At 49.7% G+C, this 19992-nt stretch overlaps 1 protein-coding gene across 2 annotated transcripts; it reads left to right on the top strand.

Annotated features, from left to right (window-relative positions):
• Positions 1 to 2865: 2865 nt before the first annotated feature.
• On the top strand, positions 2866 to 19225 carry ABHD16A (abhydrolase domain containing 16A). Of its 2 annotated transcripts, XM_025382396.1 has the most exons (20): positions 2866 to 3154; positions 4169 to 4225; positions 4972 to 5038; positions 5284 to 5370; positions 9016 to 9101; positions 12723 to 12796; positions 13012 to 13134; positions 14229 to 14343; positions 14468 to 14569; positions 15568 to 15631; positions 16038 to 16087; positions 16462 to 16585; positions 17063 to 17167; positions 17401 to 17464; positions 17883 to 17939; positions 18085 to 18147; positions 18287 to 18363; positions 18447 to 18545; positions 18643 to 18689; positions 18889 to 19225. In XM_025382396.1, the coding sequence occupies exons 1-20, from the start codon at positions 2894 to 2896 to the stop codon at positions 18970 to 18972; spliced, it is 1806 nt and encodes a 601-aa protein (XP_025238181.1). In that variant the 5' UTR covers positions 2866 to 2893; the 3' UTR covers positions 18973 to 19225. The 2 variants fall into 2 exon arrangements, with proteins under 2 accessions (XP_025238181.1, XP_025238182.1); XM_025382397.1 differs by lacking the exons at positions 2866 to 3154; positions 4169 to 4225; positions 4972 to 5038 and adding an exon at positions 3230 to 3691.
• Positions 19226 to 19992: the final 767 nt, after the last annotated feature.

Below are 19992 nucleotides of genomic sequence, written 5' to 3'. Positions count from 1 at the left end.
TATTATAGTTTTAATGTGTTATTTATTTATTTTAAAAAATTATTTTGATGAAATATTCCATACATACCAAAAACTATATGAAGTATAACTATATTATGGATAAATGGTGGTATATTAACACAGTAGAACACTGGACAGCAATGAGAATGAACAAACCCAGTGATTGCAACAAGGTTGAATCTCACAACATAATGAGAGGAAAAGAAGCCTGGCCAGGCATGGTGGCTCATGTCTATAATCCTAATACTTTTGGAGGCCAAGGTGAGTGGGTCGATTGAAGCCAGAAGTTTGAGGTTGGGCAACAGAGCAAGACCCCAACTCTAAAAATAAAGGCCAGACACGGTGGCTCATGCCTGTAATCCCAGCACTTTGGGAGGCTGAGGTAGGCTGATCACGAGGTCAAGAGATCGAGACTATCCAGGCCAACACGGTGAAACCCCATCTCTGCTAAAAATACAAAAATTAGCTGGGCGTGGTGGCGGATGCCTGTAGTCCCAGCTACTCAGGAGGCTGAGGCAGAAGAATCGATTGAACTCAGGAGGCAGAGGTTGCAGTGAGCAGAGATTATGCCACTATACTCCAGCCTGGTGACAGAGCGAGACTTCGTCTCCAAAAAAAAAAACCCAGAAATAAATAGAATATTCCAGGCCGGACTCGGTGGCTCACGTCTATAATCCTAGCACTTTAGGAGGCTGAGGCAGGCGGATCACCTGAGGTCGGGAGTTCAAGACTAGCCTGACCAACATGGAGAAACCCCCTCTTTACCAACATGGAGAAACTCCCTCTCTACTAAAAATAAAAAAATTAGCAGGGCATGGTGGCACATGCCTGTAATCCCAGCTACTTGGGAGGCTGAGGCAGGAGAATCGCTTGAACCCCAGAGGCGGAGATTGTCGTAAGCCAAGATCGGGCCATTGTACTCCAGCCTGGGCAATAAGAGCGGAACTTGGTCTCAAAAAAAAAAAAAGAAAAGAAAAGAAATAGAATATTCCAGGCCAGGCACAGTGGCTCACGACTGTAATCCCAGCACTCTGTGAGGCTAATGCAGAAGGATTGCTTGAGCCCAGGAGTTTGAGATCAGCCTGGGCAACATGGTGAGACCTCGTAAATTAGCCGAGTGTGGTGGCGTGGGCCTGTATTCCCAGCTACTCAGGAGGTTGAGGTGGAAGGATGTTTGAGCCCAGCAGGTGGAGGATCAGGGCAGTGAGCCATGATTGTGCCACTGTGCTCCAGTCTGGGCGAAAGAGCTAGACCCTGTCTCAGGAAAAAAAAAAAAAAAAAGAGAGAAAAAAAGAATATTCTGTTTCAGTCAGAGATCCTCTATGCTGTGTAACCGCGATTCTGGCCAGTCGTGTTGGCTCAAGCCTGTAATCCCAGCACTTTGGGAGGCCGAGATGGGTGGATCACGAGGTCAGGAGATCGAGACCATCCTGGCTAACACGGTGAAACCCCCCGTCTCTACTTAAAAATACAAAAAAATTGCCGGGCAAGGTGGCGGGCGCCTGTAGTCCCAGCTACTCGGGAGACTGAGGCAGGAGAATGGTGGGAACCCGGGAGGCGGAGCTTGCAGTGAGCTGAGATCCGGCCACTGCACTCCAGCCTGGGCGACAGAGCGAGACTCTGTCTCAAAAAAAAAAAAAAAAACAAAAAAACACGATTCTGAATTTTCTTTCTTCTCCACTTGCTTAAATTTTATGTGTTTTTGAATCTAGTATTACTGGTATCATGTATACATTCTTCTGCGGCTTTCTATTTTCACTCAGCATCACGGTTTTAAGATTCATTTCATGCATAAGAGTAATGATTCACTTATTTTCTTTTTACAAATATTCCCCATATCTCACCGTGCTGAATTTTCATATCCAGGACCATGGTGTAGCTTTCCATTTATTGAAAAGCTTTTTGTTTACCTCTTTCTTTTTTTATTTTTCACTTATTATTGTTATTATTTTGAGGCCAGGCTCTGTCATCCAGGTTGGAGTGCATGGAGCAATCTTGAACTCCTGGGCTCAAGCGACCCTCCCACCTTGGCCTCCCAAGTAGCTGGGACTACAGGTGCGCACCAACACACCCTGCTAGGTCTTTTTTTTTTTTTTCCCTAGGTATTTTGTGTAGAGATGGGGTCTCACTATGTTGCCTGGGCTGGCCTGGAACTCCTGGTCGCAAGCAATCCTCTCTCAGTCACCCAAAATGTTGGAATTACAGGCGTGAGCCATGGTCTGGAACTCCTGGACACAAGCAATCATCCCTTGGCCACCCAAAGTGTTGGAATTACAGGCGTGAGCCACTGCGTTGGGCTAGTTTACCTTTATTTATTTATTTAGAGACACAGTCTTGCTCTGTCACCAAGGCTGGAGTGCAGGGGCAAGATCTTGGCTCACTGCAACCTCTGCCTCCCAGGTTGAAGCATTCTGGTGCCTCGGCCTCCAGAGTAGCTGGGATTACAGGTGCGTGCCACCCACGCCAGGCTAATTTTTGTATTTTTAGTAGAGACGGGGTTTCACCATGTTGGCCAGGCTGGTCTTGAACTCCTGGCCTCAAGTGATCCGCCCGCCTCGGCCTCCCAAAGTGCTGGGATTACAGGCGTGAGCCACCGCGCTGGGCCGGGCCAGTTTGCCTTTTCAGTAACTTTTTATAGTCTTCTTCATAACATCTTGCATTTGATATATTCCTAGACACCTTATCTTTTCTGTTACTCTTATCAAGTACTCCTAATCTCACCCCTCGTTTCCGCTGTCGCTCTAGAGTCTGCCAATAATGAGACAGAAAAAAATTACTGAGCTATGCCTGGTAATTTTCTGATTCTCCGCGTTCCTAAATCTTCCACTAGTTTCGGACCACTGCTGCACCCGTAGCCCCAACTGCGCGAAACTCTTCTCGGGAAGCACTGAAAATGTCGCAACTCGCCCAGAGGCGGAGCCGGTACGGGCTGACGTCAAGGGCACACAACACCTCAGAGGCAGGGAGGGCGGGGCCGGCAGGGGGACCTGCTGCTGGAAGAGCAGCGGCCCAAGCCAGGGCCATGGCGAAGCTGCTGAGCTGCGTCCTAGGCCCCCGGCTGTACAAAATCTACCGGGAGAGGGACTCTGAAAGGGCCCCGGCCAGCGTCCCTGAAACGCCAACGGCAGTCACTGCCCCCCATTCCAGCTCCTGGGTGAGTCGAGTTCCTCCCCGCCGAGGAACGTGGTACAGTCCAAACCCTTTACGGCCTTTGCTCCTCAGAAGTGCCCATAATGGGAAATAAGGGGAGCCTACTTGTCAAACCAGTCATCCGCAAAGTCTGCGCTCTGTGTGCTTCCTGAGTTAAAGTCACGCCTACGGACTGGCCGCCTCCTTTCTTTTTCGCTCTTTACCGCTTTCTCATTCCGACTGCCACTCCTTGCTCTTTCCTCTCCGCGTCCCCCCACCCTGTCTGTCGTGGTTCGTGCCAGTCCTAGTTGAGTCTTAAGTCCCGGGAAAGAGACCCTACGCGGACTGGGGGGCCGTTGAATTTTGCCGTCGAACTCCCAATTTCCTCTTTCGCAATGCCTCTTCGTGCCTCCCTCGGCTCCGTTTTTATCTTCCCTTTACCCTCGCCTTGAATTTCAGAATGACTTTTACAGATCCAGTATCCGTAGGTCCTCCCCTCAACCCCCGCCCAACCTAGCCTGGAGACCCGAGTCATTGTATTCTGGAGAGCGGGCGGGTGGTGGTAGGCTGTTCTAAATATTATCTTCCTTTTTATCAGTTGTCTCACATTGTGTTACTGTCTCCTACAAACTGCCCGCTCCTACCCACATTCTCTTCTTAGTCAACTACTCTTATTTCTGATGCTTTTCTCTCCCTCTTAGATTGTCTTGGTGTCTTTCTTCTCAAACTAACCCTTCTCCCCATATGCACGCGCCTGCAATCCATTTTAAACTAGACTGTGGAAAAGGAGCAAAAATCGTCCAATGCTGCTTTCACTTTTGCTTCCAAGTCCAGCTCCCTGTGTTTGTTCCCATGGTCAGGGGTGGGAAATTAGGTTCAGGGTGAGGGTGAGGAAGAGGGTTTTCTGTGGGGGCCGGGGATGTCTCAAGAGAGATAGTCAACGAGAGTAGAACCGGAGGACACACAGCAGAGCTTCTGAAAGGGAAGGAAAAGGACCTGCCAGTGGCAGGGTCCTTAAGGAGGCCATCTGTTTTGGCAGGATACGTACTATCAGCCCCGTGCCCTGGAGAAACATGCTGACAGCATCCTGGCACTGGTATGTCTACCCTGGCATCTGGGACTCTCTGCATCTTTCAGACCCACCTGTCCTCTTGAACTTAGCCTTCCCTAGCTTGGGAGCAACAGTACCCCTGGGGTTGGGGGTGCTCTGGGCTCTGCAGCAGACCTCTCCAACACAGACACACAGACACACTCAAAGTGTGCATACTTGGCACTCCCCTTTGGTATGTAGCACTGCTTTCTCTGGGGGCAGCCTGAGCCATAAGGAAAACATGTTTACTCTTGGGACCATCTGCAGGTGCTAAGTCCTGCAGTTCCCCAGTGACCTGTCCTCCCTGGCAACTAACCTCTTTGGCTGCAGGGACAGCTGTTCGTTCTGGCACAGTTCCTGTGGTGACGTCTGCGCATCTCTTGGGGACCAGGTCAGGGGCTGTCTTGAGCAGGGCCAATTGAAAAGGCTTGATTAACTTGAGTAGACAGAGAGACTGCCTTTAAATGTGATGGAATTATGCCTGGAGATGGAAGACATAATTCTTCCATAATTCCAGAGGAAGAAAATAGAACCTGTACCTAGTTTTCCCAGCCTCCATTACACTGACACACTACTTTTCAACAAATATTGAGCATCTACTGTATTCATGGTGTCATACACCAAATATGATATGATATCCCTCAGGTTGTCCATCTTGCTCAGAGTATAGGCCTGGAATGGCAGGCGTGTGTGTGTGTATGTGTATGTGTATGTGTGTGTATTGATTGCCTGTCCCTGTCTCTCTGCTGCAGGCTTCAGTATTCTGGTCCATCTCTTATTACTCCTCTCCCTTCGCCTTCTTCTACTTGTACAGGAAAGGTCAGTGTGGTTTCAAAGGTGGTGGGGTAGCAAATGGGCAGGTTGTTGGCAGAGGAGCCAGCTCCCTAAAGAGGAGAGGGGACCTGTGAGGATGGCTTGGCTTCCCTCTTCCATCAGGCATCTTCTTCCTCTTAGGGTATGGCTGTTCCAAACAGGAAGTGTGGGGTGGAGGTTGGGGCTGAACTGGGAAGAGGAGCTGAGGAACACTGCGGAGAGGGTCTCACATTGTCCCTCTCCCTTCCCAGGTTACTTGAGTTTGTCCAAAGTGGTGCCGTTTTCTCACTATGCTGGGACATTGCTGCTACTTCTGGCAGGCGTGGCCTGCCTCCGAGGTAGGTCAAGATGAAACCTGGTTTGAATCTTATCTGTCACTGTCACTGGGTACATATTAAGTACCTTGTGCAAATACAGTTTAGTGATGGACCCCGAGAGGGAATCATTGAGAATGGTTTAAGGCATGATCTTTTCCTTAAAAGACTTGGGTTATAAATATGAAAACAACAAGGCTTGCTTTTTTTTTTTTTTTTAAGAGAGAGGGTCTCACCATGTTGTTTAGGCTGGTCTCAAACTCCTGAACTCAAAGTGATCCTCCCACCTCAGCCTCCCGAAGTACTGGGATTGTAGATGTGAGCCACTATGCCTGGCTGCTATTATCTAGAAAAGATGCATATACCCTACAACAATTCTATATATGTATACACACTAGGGAAACTCCTCCACATGTATAAACAATATATATGTACAAGAATACAGCATACAACATTGTTTGTAATAATCCTAAGCTGGAAACAACTCCAGTGGCTACCGAATAGTAGGATGGATAAAATACGTTCTGTGCAGCCGGGTGCGGTGGCTCACGCCTATAATCCTAGTACTTTGGGAGGCAGAGGCCGGTGGATCACGAGGTCAGGAGTTCGAGACCAGCCTGACCAACATGGTAAAACCCCATCTCTACTAAAAATACAAAAATTAGCTGGGCGTGGTGGCACGTGCCTGTAATCCCAGCTACTCAGGAGGCTGAGGCAGGAGAATAGCTTGAACCTGGGAGGCAAAGATTGCAGTGAGACGAGATTGCACTACTGTACTCCATCTTGGGTGACAGAGCAAGACTCCGTCTCAAAAAAAAAAAAGAAAAAAAGTTCTGTGCAATAGCCATGCAACAGAACACTATATAGCAATGCAAATGAACAAACTATAGCTACACTCATCAACGCAGATGAAGCCAGGTGTGGTGGCTCATGCCTGTAATCCTAGCAGTTTGGTAGGCTGAGGTGGGCAGATCACCAGAAGTCAGGAGTTCAAGACCCGCCTGTCCAACATGGTGGAACCCCATCTCTGCTAAACATACAAAAAAAAAATTAGCCAGCTATGGTGGTGAGCACCTGTTAATCCCAGCTATTCGGGAGGCTGAGGCAGTAGAATTGCTTGAACCTGAGAGGCAGAGGTTGCAGTGAGCCAAGATTGAGCTACTGTACTGCATCCTGGGCAACAGATCAAGGCTCCATCTCAGAAAAAAATAAAATACAAAAAATTAACTGGGCATGGTGGCACATGCCTGTAGTCTTAATGGCTTGGGAGGCTAAGGCATGAGAATTGCTTGAATCTGGGAGGCAGAGGTTGCAGTGAGCCAAGCTAGCACCACTACACTTCAGCCTGGGTGACAGAGCGAGACTCTGTCTCCAGAAAGACAAAAGCAATGCAGATGAATTTCTGAAATGTTGTGTTAAATAGAAGAAGCTAATCACAAAATAATGTATGCAGTATGATTTCATTTATATAAAATTCGAAAGGGATGCACGTGTTTGAGGTAGAACACCAAAGACAACAAGGGCATGGTTTTCTTAAAAGTTCGGAGAGTGATTACCTGGGGTGGGGAAGTACAGAATAGGGGAGACCCCTGCTGAAAGGTGACTGTGTTCTCTTTGTTGACCTAGGTGATAGTCATATGAATGTTTGCTTTGTATTTTTTAAACTGAATATATGTTTTATGTACCTATGTTATATCTCGCAGTTTAAAAAAATAAAGAGGCAGAACAGATCACCTACCCCTAGTGGGTACATAAGATGACAATCAGGTGATGGGCGATGCTTGAACATGGGGGTGGTGGTGTCAGGGCTGGATGGCTGCAGTTGGGTCCAGGACCTTCTGCCTGAGGTGCTCTGCCCCCTGATCTCTGCAGGGCTGGGCTCTCTCCTCAGAGAGGCCTTCCCTGACCACCTTGTCTAAAAGTAGCTCCCACTACTCAGTTTTGTCTTAATTTTTTATTTTATTTATTTTTAATTTAGAAAAAATACAGAAAAAAGTAGCTGTGCGTGGTGGCTGGCGCTTGTAATCCCAGCTACTTGGGAGGATGTGGCAGGAGAATCACTTGAACCAGGGAGACGGAGGTTGTGGTGAGCCGAGATCACACCATTGCACTCCAGCCTGGGCAACAAGAGCGAAACTCTGTCTCAAAAAAAAAAAAAAAAAAAAAGGAAAAAGGAAAAATACAGAAAAGTCCACAGAACAAAATATAAAAGGCTTTTTAAATTTTTTGATATATAGTTTTGTGATTTTTTTTTATATATAGTTTTGTGATATTTGCTTTAAATGCTTTCTGTCAATAAAATACTAAAGCACCACAGTTAGAGTTGGAGTTCCCATTGGAATCCTTTCAGTCCTATCTTCCTCTTTCCTCAGAAGTAATAATTGTCATTTGGTGTGGGGTTTGTTTTTTTTTTCTGGCACATACCTTTATGAAACATATACCTCATTTCCTCAAATCTAAGCTGCCATCAATTGTAAAATGAATACTAATTTCAGAGTTTTCAAGGGTTAAAAAATATACATCTTAGAATCTATGAAATATGCTATCTATAAGCAGAATGTATTATTTTGCACATTTTACAGTTTTGGCATAAATGTTATCACTCCATACAAATCATTCTGCAGCACACGTCATTCTCTCATCATATCGTTTTGGGGGACTACCAGTGATGACACATAAAGTTCTAGTTCATTCCTGTTGTATTTTCTTTGTAACACTTATCCCTCTCTTAAATGTTCTTGTTTATTGTCTTCTGGCTCTACCTCACCCCAACCAGAATGCCAGCTCTCTGAGAGCCAGGAGCTGCGTATCTCATTTCCTGCTGAGTCTCCTGTGTGTAGAATGGTGCCTGCCTGGCACACGACACCTGCCAGGTCAGTGAGGAGAGAAGTTAGGGTTTGAGGTGCCTCAGCAGTGAAAGGAGAGTGGATGCAATCACTGGGCGTGTAAGTGAAAAGAGAGAAGAGAGAGTCAGCACTGAGAGTTGCTTCTGCTTCAGAGAGGAAAGCAGAAAGGAGGCAGGAGAGGAACTGTTCAGGAATTAGAAGGAGTCAAGGATGGGCCCAGGAAGCAGAGGCAGGAAGAATCTTGAGGGACAGGAAGAATGCTGAGTGGTACAGTTGAAGAGAATGAGGATGGAAGAGTCAGGGATTCAGTGAGGAAGTAATTATGGGCAGGAGCTGGAGACTATGAAACCAGACGGCAAGGGGCTAGGATATACAGAAAAGAGGCAGAAAGCAAGCACTGGAGAAGAGTGGCAGTGAAAAATAGAGAAATTTGATTTTCACAAGGGAGAATAGTATTATAAGACAGTGTTTAATAGTGTCATATAATAGGTTATGTGACAGTGTTTAATAGTGTCATATAATAGGTTATGTGACAGTGTTTAAAGACTGAGGAAAATGAACATTCTGAAAGATGGTAGGTTAAGGATCATCTGTAGAGACACAAACTGCAGAAGCTATGGAGAAGAAGCATCCTGTAGCCAGTTGCTGGATTTGGAGGAAGAGGGTTGGCTCAGGTCTATTTCTCCACATCCTATGCCCTCAGTTCCTTTTTCTTTCACTTCTTTCAGGGCCTTCTCTTAGCCCGTTTCCAATTGTTTTCCTAAAACCTAGGCATTCTGCTTTCCAGTTTTCCTAGCACTGTTTCCTGTCCTTTTTCTACCAGGCATTGGCCGCTGGACCAACCCCCAGTACCGGCAGTTCATCACCATCTTGGAAGCAACGCATCGGAACCAGTCTTCAGAAAACAAGGTGAGAGGCTCTAAGAAAAGTGCCACGCAGGTGCCCAATAGCAGCTTCCTCAGTTGTCCCTCAGAGCACCGGACACTGGCTTCTGCAGGACGAGGAGGTGTGTTTTACAACCTACCACACTGGGTGTTTGTTTGCACATTGCTGTATCCTGTCTCCCCTTCATTAGTGAACTGTCCACCTGAGAAAGTTTTCTTCCCTACCACTTCTAATGGAATATTCTGCTAGAACAATCTTCCCTCTCCCTCACCTGCAAGAACTGGCTAAACTAGAAACATTCCACAATGTTTCTTTTTTCTTTTTTGAGACGGAGTCTCGCTCTGTCCCCCAAGCTGGAGTGCAGTGGCGCGATCTCGGCTCACTGCAAGCTCCGCCTCCCGGGTTCACGCCATTCTCCTGCCTCAGCCTCCCGAGTAGCTGGGACTACAGGCGCCCGCCACTGCGCCCGGCTAATTTTTTCTATTTTTAGTAGAGACGGGGTTTCACCGTGGTCTCGATCTCCTGACCTTGTGATCCGCCCGCCTCGGCCTCCCAAAGTGCTGGGATTACAGGCGTGAGCCACCGCGCCCGGCCCCAGTGTTTCTTTTTTCTTTTTTTTTTTGAGACGGAGTCATGCTCTGTCGCCCGGGCTGGAGTGCAGTAGCCGGATCTCAGCTCACTGCAAGCTCCGCCTCCCAGGTTTACACCGTTCTCCTGCCTCAGCCTCCCGTGTAGCTGGGACTACAGGCGCCCGCCACCTCGCCCAGCTAGTTTTTTGTATTTTTTAGTAGAGACAGGGTTTCACCGTGTTAGCCAGAATGGTCTCGATCTCCTGACCTCGTGATCCGCCCATCTCGGCCTCCCAAAGTGCTGGGATTACAGGCTTGAGCCACCGCGCCCGGCCCCTTTTTTCTTTTCTGGTTTTTTTTTTGAGATGGAGTTTCACTCTTGTTGCCTAGGCTGGAATGCAGTGGCACGATCTCAGCTCACTGCAACCTCCGCCTCCCGGGTTCAAGTGATTCTCCTGTCTCAGCCTCCTGAGTAGTTAGGATTACAGGCACGTGGCACCCACGCCCACTAATTTTTGTATTTTTAGTAGAGATGGGGTTTCACCATATTGGCCAGGCTGGTCTCGAACTCATGACCTCAGGCCATCTGCCTGCTTGGCCTCCCAAAGTGCTGGGATTACAGGCGTGAGCCACCACGCCTGGCCTCTTTTTTTTTTTTTTCCTTTGAGACAGTCTCACTCTGTTACTCAGGCCAAAGTGCAGTGGTACAATCCCAGTTTACTACAACCTCCACCTCCCGGGTTTAAACGATTCTCACGCGTCAGCCTCCTGAGTAGCTGGAATTACAGGCGCGCACCACTATGCCCAGCTAATTTTTGTATTTTTAGTAGAGACAGGGTTTCACCATGTTGGCCAGGCTAGTCTTGAATTCGTGACCTCAGATGATCTGCCCGCCTTGGCCTTCCAAAGTGCTGGGATTACAGGTGTGAGCCACTGTGCCTGGCCCACAGTGTTTCTTTTTTTTTTTCTTTTGAGATGGAGTTTCGCTCTTGTTGCCCAGGCTGGAGTGCAATGGCATGATTCCAGCTCACTGCAACCTCTGCCTCCTGGGTTCAAGCGATTCTCCTGCCTCAGCCTCCCAAGTAGCTGGGATTACAGGCATGCACCACCACACTCGGCTAATTTTGTATTTTTAGTAGAGATGGGGTTTCGCCATGTTGGTGAGGCTGGTCTCAAACTCCTGACCTCAGGTGATCCACCTGCCTTGGCCTCCCAAAGTGCTGGGATTAGAGGTGTGAGCCACTGCACCCAGCCCACAATGTTTCTTAGAAGGTAGTTTTCTCTGTATCACAGCAGCTCAGTTCTATAAATGTTTATTTTTGTTGTATACACTGAATACCATGCTATCCTTGTTTGTGGATGGGACAAGGTGGACAGGTATGTCCACTCCTGTGACTGGGAGTACAGCATGGTGCCAGGAGGGAGAAAAGCTGGGGCTCAGTGTCCTGGGAATTGTGCCAGGCCAGCTGGTGCTGAACTGTGATTATCTTTGAGGATGGGCTTTGGGGCCCCGTAAAGCTCTTTTCTGTTATGGGAGGTTTCTGGGATCAAATAGCTATGACCACCGTCATCGCATTCCTGGCTATTCCACACTATTTATGGAGCTGTGTAATGATGCCCTGTACTATGCTACTGGCTGAGGCATTTGGCATACACTTTTCTGATTCTCACGACAGCTGAGCGAGGTGGCATTATTACCCTTATTTGTAAATTTGAGAAAACAGAGGCAAAAAGAGGTTAAGTGACCCATTCGGAGTCATAGAGCAAGAAACTAGCTAAGTCCAGATTTGAGAGCAGGTCTGAGCAAAGCCTGCCTGAAATTTGCTTTTATTCATCTTGTTTTGCCATTTACCTTTTTGTATAATTTTTCTATTGCTCTCTGTTATTCAAATTATTTTTGAAGTGTCAAAAAATTTCTGTGCAGAAAATGAAAACCCTCAAAATAGAGTGCTGGGAGCTCAGGGGACAATACAGTCAAGTATTAAGACACAGCTAGGCCAGGCGCGGTGGCTCACGCCTGTAATCCCAGCACTTTGGGAGGCCAAGGCGGGTGGATCACAAGGTCAGGAGATCGAGACCATCCTGGCTAACACAGTGAAACCCCATCTCTGCTAAAGATACAAAAATTAGCCGGGCATGGCAGTGGGCACCTGTAGTCCCAGCTACTTGGGAGGCTGAAGCAGGAGAATGGTGTGAACCCGGGAGGCAGAGCTTGCAGTGAGCCAAGATGGCGCCACTGCACTCCAGCCTGGATGACAGAGCGAGACTCCGTCTCAAAAAAAAAAAAAAAAAAAAAAAAAGACGCAGCTCCCACTGTCCTCAAAAAACATGTGGAGCTGGCGAGGTGGTTCATGCCTACAATCCCAGCACTTTTGGAAGCCGAGGCAGGAGGATCGCTTCAGCCCAGGAGTTCGAGACCAGCCTGGGCAACATAGTAAGACCTTGTCTCTAAAGAAAATTTTAAAAATTAGCTGGGCATAGTAGCACACGTCTGTAGTCCCAGCTACTCCAGAGGCTGAGGTAGGGGGATCACTTGGGCCTGGGAGTTTGAGGCTGCAGTGAGGGCTAAGTAGGAGCATCATTTGGGCCTGGGATTTTGAGGCTGCAGCCTCCTCTCTGTCTCACTCAACCTTGGATCTGTCGGTGTGATCTGCTGGGAGATTTCTAAGCCTCTAAGATAGTACCCCATAAGGGACCCAGGTGGGGAATAGACCGTGACCAGCCAGCGGCCCCCTTCTACCCCATCACTCAAAAGCACTAGCACCTTCAGCCACTCCTCCTGGGGGTGGGTCAGGCTTAGTTTTTTAGAAAAGCAGAGTGTTAGGTTCCTAGCTTGGAAGAGGGCAGACAGGCCAGTCCTGATACCTGATGGGGCATACCATCTCGCCTGATTTTCTGGTCCCATTAGAATTTTCCATCTGAGAATTGGGAGGGTGTTGACCTCTGCTTGGTTTCCCCATGATGTATGGGGATCAGACCCCTGGATAACAAAGGTGTTGTTGAGGGTGGGTAGGAGGGCCTCCCCTGAGTTCTCAACACCCCTTTTCCTCCCCTTTTCCTCTCGTGTCCACTGCAGAGGCAGCTTGCTAACTACAACTTTGACTTCCGGAGCTGGCCAGTCGACTTCCACTGGGAAGAACCCAGCAGCCGGTGAGGTCCCAGTTCTTTTGCTCTATTCCTCCCCTTGGAACCATTCCAGATAATACCTGCCCTGCCCTGTCCCCCCACCTCCATGCCCTCTCAGGTCATAGTGCCTGCCTTCCAGTGCCATTATGTCGTTCCTAGTCCCCCACTGTTCTCCAGATCTGAGACGTCCAGCTTGCTGCTCCTGACCCCATCCTTCCCTGCATCTTTCCCTTCCTCAGGAAGGAGTCTCGAGGGGGCCCTTCCCGCCGGGGTGTGGCCCTGCTTCGCCCAGAGCCCCTGCACCGGGGAACAGCAGACACCCTCCTCAACCGGGTTAAGAAGCTGCCTTGTCAGATCACCAGGTGGGAAATGGCAGGGAGGAGAGGCCTGCTGGGGTGGAGGGGCCATTTCAGGAGGGCTCTGGGAGTGGATGCTCCATTGTAAAATAGCTGTCACTCATTGGGCCTAGTGTCGTATGGTTTGTGTAAATCATTTATGGCAAAGTCATTTTTACCCACATTTATATTTGAAGAAAAGAGGCTCAGAGAGATCTGGAGTCTCAAAGATAGTAAGTGAAGAACTGGGATATGAACAAAAGCTCCTTCAGTGAGGCTGAGAAGGAGCAGTGGGGGTGGGGTGGGGGTGGGGAGGACACCTGTAGCTAGGGCAGGCTCTGGTGGCATCTGTGTACCCATCGTGGCCCCTCTGCCCCGTTGTTATTCCACCTTGGCTCCGGGCCCCTGTTCGCCTCTGTGTCTGCACCTGCGATGAACCTGCCCTGCAAGGTTGCTGAGGAGATTAAGTAAGGTAACATGTTCTGAAGGGCTCCTGCCTTGCCTGGGTGCTTGAGAGCACGTGGTAAATCCCAAATAAAGCTCAGTCGTGGGTACTGATGATGTCAGAAGGAACAGAAATAACCACCTATATCTTACAGTGGAACAGACACTGGGAATTTTCTATTGCTGGGAGTTAGGAGGCAGCTTCTAGAATACCAGGGAACAGGGTGGACTTAGTGGTTGGTCGTTGACAGTGTGCTAATTGGTCAGGAAGGGAAGCCATATTTGAGGTTTTGAATTACAACCATCATTTTTTAAAGTATTATTTATTTGGGGACCTTTAATATGTTGTACTTAGATTTTAAGAAATCATAATCTGATAACTTTGCATTTATTATGTATAGAAAGTACATCATAAAACTCTCAGAATTCTGTACATACAGGATATATGTGTACTGAGCCACAATATAAAATATTTATCTTACAAAGGTTGCACTAAGAAAAGTTTGAAAAACATCAGCCTAGTACATATTTCATTAAGGCTTGAAAGAGGAAAGTAAAGCTGTGAAAGTCAGAGGTGAAGCAGGCCTTACAGTCTGTGAGTGTCCCCAGCACAGTGTCCCCAGCACAGTTCCCACGCCTCACCAGGGTTGGGGTTTGTTAACCTGTGTTCCCCACAGCTACCTGGTGGCGCACACCCTGGGGCGCCGGATGCTGTATCCAGGCTCTGTGTACCTGCTCCAGAAGGCCCTCATGCCTGTGCTGCTGCAGGGCCAGGCCCGACTGGTGGAAGAGGTGAGGCTTCCCTGCCCGCCCATCCCCTATAGCCCTCCCCTCCCACCCCCACCTAGCCCGCCCCACCCTTGTCATGTGGCCTTCTGCCCCTTGGCAACCTGGCCATTGCATCTCCCCTACTCAGTGTAATGGGCGCCGGGCAAAGCTGCTGGCCTGTGATGGCAATGAGATTGACACCATGTTTGTGGACCGGCGGGGGACAGCTCAGCCCCAGGGACAGAAGCTGGTAAGAGGGAGCAGGGATCCCAGAGGTGGGGTGACTGTGAGGAAGGCAGTAGAGGTCTGGGGACCCCAATGCTATAGCATCTCCCTGGAGGAACCACTACTGGGATAATCCCATCTCTTAGCTCCACCCTAAAGACCTTGTGATGTAGTGAAACCCTGTGATAGAGAAACAGATGAAGTAGGAGAGACATTCAAGAACCAGAAACTAATATTAATAGTTACCACTTCCACAGCACTTCACACTTACATATATTTCTCATATGTATATATGAAGCATATATATTTAATTCTCACAACAATCCGTGAGATAGTTACTGCTTATGTTAGCCCATTTTATAGGAGATGAAACTGAGGCACAGAAAACCTTTCCTGGACCTCACAGTAAGTAGTAGAGCTGGTATTTGGACCCACGCAGCCTGGCTTCAAAGTCTTCTGCCTCCATGAAGCAGCCATGGAAAGAGCACTAAGCCAGGAGTCTAGGGAGCTGGGTTCTAGTCCTGGCTCTGCCCATCTGCTATGAGAGTTCATGCAAATCCCACCACCCGTGGGCTTCAGCTTGGGGCGCCATGGCATTACAGTTTATCAGACCATAAGACTGGAGCTCAGAGAGGGATAGGGAGAGCAGTCAGAGAGGGACAGAGAGAGCAGTCAGCATACCACACAATAGCAATGGTCACAGAAGATAACAGACCCGAAAACTAGAAAGGAAAAACATCTCCATAGTCCCTTTCCTGAGAGAGACCCAGCTGGTAATCTTCCAAGGAAAAGTGGACATGGCTGGGTGGTCAAGCAGTTCAGCCTCTGAGGAGTATTTGTAATCCCTTTGCTTCTCCTCTTATGGACCCTGTGGAATGAGAAGCTTCCATTCCCCTTGGAGAAAACAGAGACCTGCCCTTTCCTCTTCCCTGCAAAGCTCTTCATGGGCTGCCCTCCTTGCCCAAAGGGAGTTTTTCAGTCCCAACTTGGCCCCCCAGCCCTTCCTTCCTGCCTCCTTCCTAGGTGATCTGCTGTGAGGGGAATGCTGGGTTTTACGAGGTGGGCTGCATCTCCACACCCCTGGAAGGTAGGATGGTGACTCAGCCTCCTTGTCTCTGCCCTTTGAAGGGAATGTCCCTGCCTCCCACACTGATCTGACCTCCCCTGGCCTCCACTTTCTCTGGGTGAGGTTTTGAGTCTCTCAGCTTTAGGGAAAAGTCCACTCACCATTTGCTTTGATAACCTTACATCCCTCCCCTGGCCTGTGTCCCTAATTATGCTTTTCATTCTGTTCCATTCCCCTACCACACACCCCACACAGTCACACGCCTCTCCCTGTACTGCCTCAGAACCTTTGGTGTCATCTCCTATTCTGGGAAGGCTTGCAGTTATTTGCCTCTAAGCTGGGGAGTACTTCTGCTCTTCCTTCCCCCAGGGATGGAAAAAGGGGTGTGGGCCATAAGGTCTCAGTTCCTCCTCCCTCTTTGTTACAGCTGGATATTCAGTCCTGGGCTGGAATCATCCAGGCTTTGCTGGAAGCACGGTGAGACCATCTCAGGAATCCCTTCCTTTTCCTGAATTATGTCTGTTTCCCTCTGGTCAGCCATTGGAGGGAGGAGAGGGGCTGTGGATTTCTTGAAGGGCCTCCCACTCACCTGAGAGCTGGGGGCTAGGAGGTTGTGAAGGCAGAATTGGGAGCCATACCCCCATCCCCATAGTGGGGGGCTGGCGGGAGAGGTGGAAGTGGATCTCATTGTACACATCTGTCTTCTGGAAAGAACAACCTCTCCTACCATCCCTTCCTTCTACACCTTCTCTGTCTGTCATAGGTGGCTGCAGGAGGGGTCCACGTTGGGAGGGACAGGTGAGCTGGCCTTTGGTGCTGACACAATCTTGACTTTGCCCTTCTTCCTGTAGGGAGTGCCGTTCCCGCAGAATGAGGCCAATGCCATGGATGTGGTGGTCCAGTTTGCCATCCACCGCCTGGGCTTCCAGCCCCAGGACATCATCATCTACGCCTGGTCCATTGGTGGCTTCACTGGTACCAGCCTCCCTCCCATCCCCCCACTTTAGACACATTCATGACCACCCAGGCCCACCCAGGAGAGGTGGGGAAATGCACTGGTGGCCCTGGGGTGGGGTGGAGGCTCAAGGAAGAAGAGAGAGGAAGTAGAATCTCTGAGTGGGCCTGGAAGAAGCTATCGTATTTGTATACACTTCACCTTTCCTTCCCCTCTTGTGCCCAGTCATTAAAAGGAAAAGCAGACCCAGGTCCTGGGTGGGGAGATCACGGAAAGTGAATGTTTCCTGCCTGTTATCTTCAGTGCACTGTCTCCAGTGTTCTATCCCCATCCTCTCCAGACAGTTCCCTGACCAAGTGAAGTAGGTTAAGAAAAAAAACAAGGAATAACATAGGGGGAATGGGGTTGGCCTACAGGGTAAGTGGGATGAGAGCATGGGTGGTGAGGAGAAAGGAGCCTTTCTCAGTTCTTACTTTTCTTCCCTGCCCTGGTACCAGCCACGTGGGCCGCCATGTCCTACCCAGATGTTAGTGCCGTGATCCTGGATGCCTCCTTTGATGACCTGGTGCCCTTGGCCTTGAAGGTCATGCCAGACAGCTGGAGTGAGTGCATCTCCCAGGCCTGCCCTTCCTGGGAAGGGGTGGTCTGGAACTGGGAACTGTTCTAACTGAGATGGCCCCCTTTTCCTTGGGTGGGGTGTAAGTCACCCCATTGTTGGAAGCAGGAGGACTCCTTTGTCTGGGGGCCTCAGTTTTCTTTCTCCGTGAACAGTGAGGACCTTTATGTTGGGCAAAGGCTTTGTCTCTGCCATCCCTTCACCTTTATCCCACTCTAGGGGGCCTGGTGACCAGGACCGTGAGGCAGCATCTCAATCTAAACAATGCGGAGCAGCTGTGCAGGTGAGCGCCGGCCAGCATCCAGCATCGAACACCTGCCCCTACACAGCTCTGCTGGGCACTTAAACGCTGAAACCAGTACTAAAGTGCAAGTTGGTAAAAGGCCACTGGATCACATCCCAAGTGACCCTGCCACCACCTCAACTGGCCTCAACTGGCCCTCCCAGGTCCCCTGGGACTCTGGACCACCTCAGGATCTGGTAACCAAAAGGTTAAGGCCTGGTACAGCAGGGGTCTCCCAGCAGAGCCAGACTGAACCATGCCCATTCTTAAATATTCCCTCTCACCCCTGAGTGAAGGGCTTGGTCACAGACTGTGCTGTAGCAGGGGATAAGAATGCTTCCAGTGCGGGGATGGGGGTGGGCCAGTTGTCACCTGTCTCCCTCTGAGCTCTCCCTTCCCACTGCTCTGTTCTCTGAAGATACCTGGGTCCTGTACTGCTGATCCGGAGAACCAAGGATGAGATCATCACTACCACGTGAGTGCTTGGGAAGGTCGGCCCTCGCCAATCCCAGAGATGGCCAGGAATTTTCCCCTCCCACCTCTGCTCACCAGAAACCCGGGTATCTAGACCTTTCCTCCTAACCTCCAGCCCCTCCAGGGTACATTCTTCTCACCCCTAGGGTTCCTGAGGACATCATGTCCAACCGAGGCAATGACCTCCTGCTGAAGCTCCTGCAGCATCGGTGAGAGCCAGGGTGTGTGCGTGCTGGGAGCAGTGTACACGCACAGATACTGACACCAGCATAGGGAAGGAGGGAGAAAGGCTCAGGAATGGTGAATGAAAAAAATCAGCCCTGACCTGTCCCGGCGCTTCCTCTGTAGGTATCCCCGGGTGATGGCAGAGGAGGGTCTTCAAGTGGTGAGGCAGTGGTTGGAGGCCTCCTCACAGCTGGAGGAAGGTGAGAAGGGATCCAGTGAGGCTTGGGGCGGGGGCCCAGCAAGGTCAGGTTGCTGACGGGCTGTCATCTCTCTTTCTGACCAGCCTCAATTTACAGCCGATGGGAGGTGGAAGAGGACTGGTGTCTGTCTGTCCTCCGCTCCTACCAGGCAGAACACGGGCCTGACTTCCCCTGGAGCGTGGGTAAGGAGCTCCTGGGGCAGGAAAGGGGGTGGGAAGAGCCTAGGAACGGGATGAATACCCACATGTGTGGCCTGTTTTGAGCATCTCCTCTCGGCAGGGGAGGACATGAGTGCAGATGGACGGCGGCAGCTGGCTTTGTTTCTGGTGAGCTGAGTGGGAAGTGGGAAGGGTTCTTGAATGGCCAGGGCTCACATAGGGGGACTGGGAATACCCTATAAGCATTGGAAGTGGCAGCTTTTGTAGAGTGGGTGGTAGGTGCGGAGGCGAAGGGTGGGGAGGGAGTCCAGTGGTTGCCCCTCCCTACAGTGCTCTGTACCCCACCTGTCCCACCTCCTTTCCTCAGGCTCGGAAGCATCTGCACAACTTTGAGGCCACTCACTGCACCCCACTCCCAGCCCAGAACTTCCAGATGCCCTGGCACCTCTAGGGACCACACTGGGACTCATTATGGAAGAATGGGGTGAGAGGAGACATGAGGAAAGACTCCCTTATTTGTGATTCTCTGTGTTCATGTTGCTGTTTATAGTTTGTGGAAAGTGGGGGACCATCCCCCTTCTCACCACTGTTCCTCTTGCTCGTTTCCCCTCATTCATGTGGCTATACTTAACCTTCTCCAACATACATCTTGCATTACATGAATGAATTATTCCTAATAATAAAAAGGTATTTTTTCTACTATCTGGCTAATTATATAACTTCTCAAGTGTCCGGGGAGCCAGAGGCAGGTAATGAGGAGAGCAGAGGCCCCAAAGAGACTTTGGGAAACCCTAACCTTAGACAGCTCATCTAACCCTTCCCATCTCTGTGTCCTCCCAGGCCTTCAGCCCCTAACCTGAGCTATCTTCAGGCAGCGGGTCCCCAAACCTCCCCCTTCCCTGGTGTGCCTACTGTTACCACAACTGTGCAGCCTCCCTGGCCCATCCCACCTCCTTCCTCAGTTCTTCCTGCATACAACCACCCCAGGAGCCTATGGTTGCCCCCTCCTGCTTATGGCTCGTGAGCTTTCTAGGATCCAATTTCACCTACCCAGTGCTTCTATTGGTTTCTAGGTTCAACCTGCATGATGTTACTAGCAGTGCCCCTAATTTTCCTTGCTCACCTCTTGTTTTCCTCGTGAGGAGTAAGGAAGGGCCTGCTCCCCATGTCTTATGCAACAAACCCTGCACACCCACCTTGCCATGTCATCAAGTCTCTGTCCTCATAGCCTTTTTGCAGTTCAGCAAACACAGGCCCTGCCAGGGCCTGAGGGCCAGGTGCCAAGGAGTCGTGTCTTCTCAGAGCCATATTTTGCCTTTTGGACAGCTCTGTTAGAAAAAGCAGCTTAGGCTGTACCTGAGGACATTGGCTCCCCATAAGTTTCATCTATCGCTAATCTTTGGACCTTGTGGAACACAATGAATGAGTCCCTCTTCCACTGGTTTGTTGCCTGGTTTTTTTTTTTTTGAGA

The sequence above is a fragment of the Theropithecus gelada genome, chromosome 4 (genome assembly GCF_003255815.1).
Source record: "Theropithecus gelada isolate Dixy chromosome 4, Tgel_1.0, whole genome shotgun sequence".
Classification (NCBI taxonomy): domain Eukaryota; kingdom Metazoa; phylum Chordata; class Mammalia; order Primates; family Cercopithecidae; genus Theropithecus; species Theropithecus gelada.
This window is presented reverse-complemented; position numbering and strand designations above follow the sequence as displayed.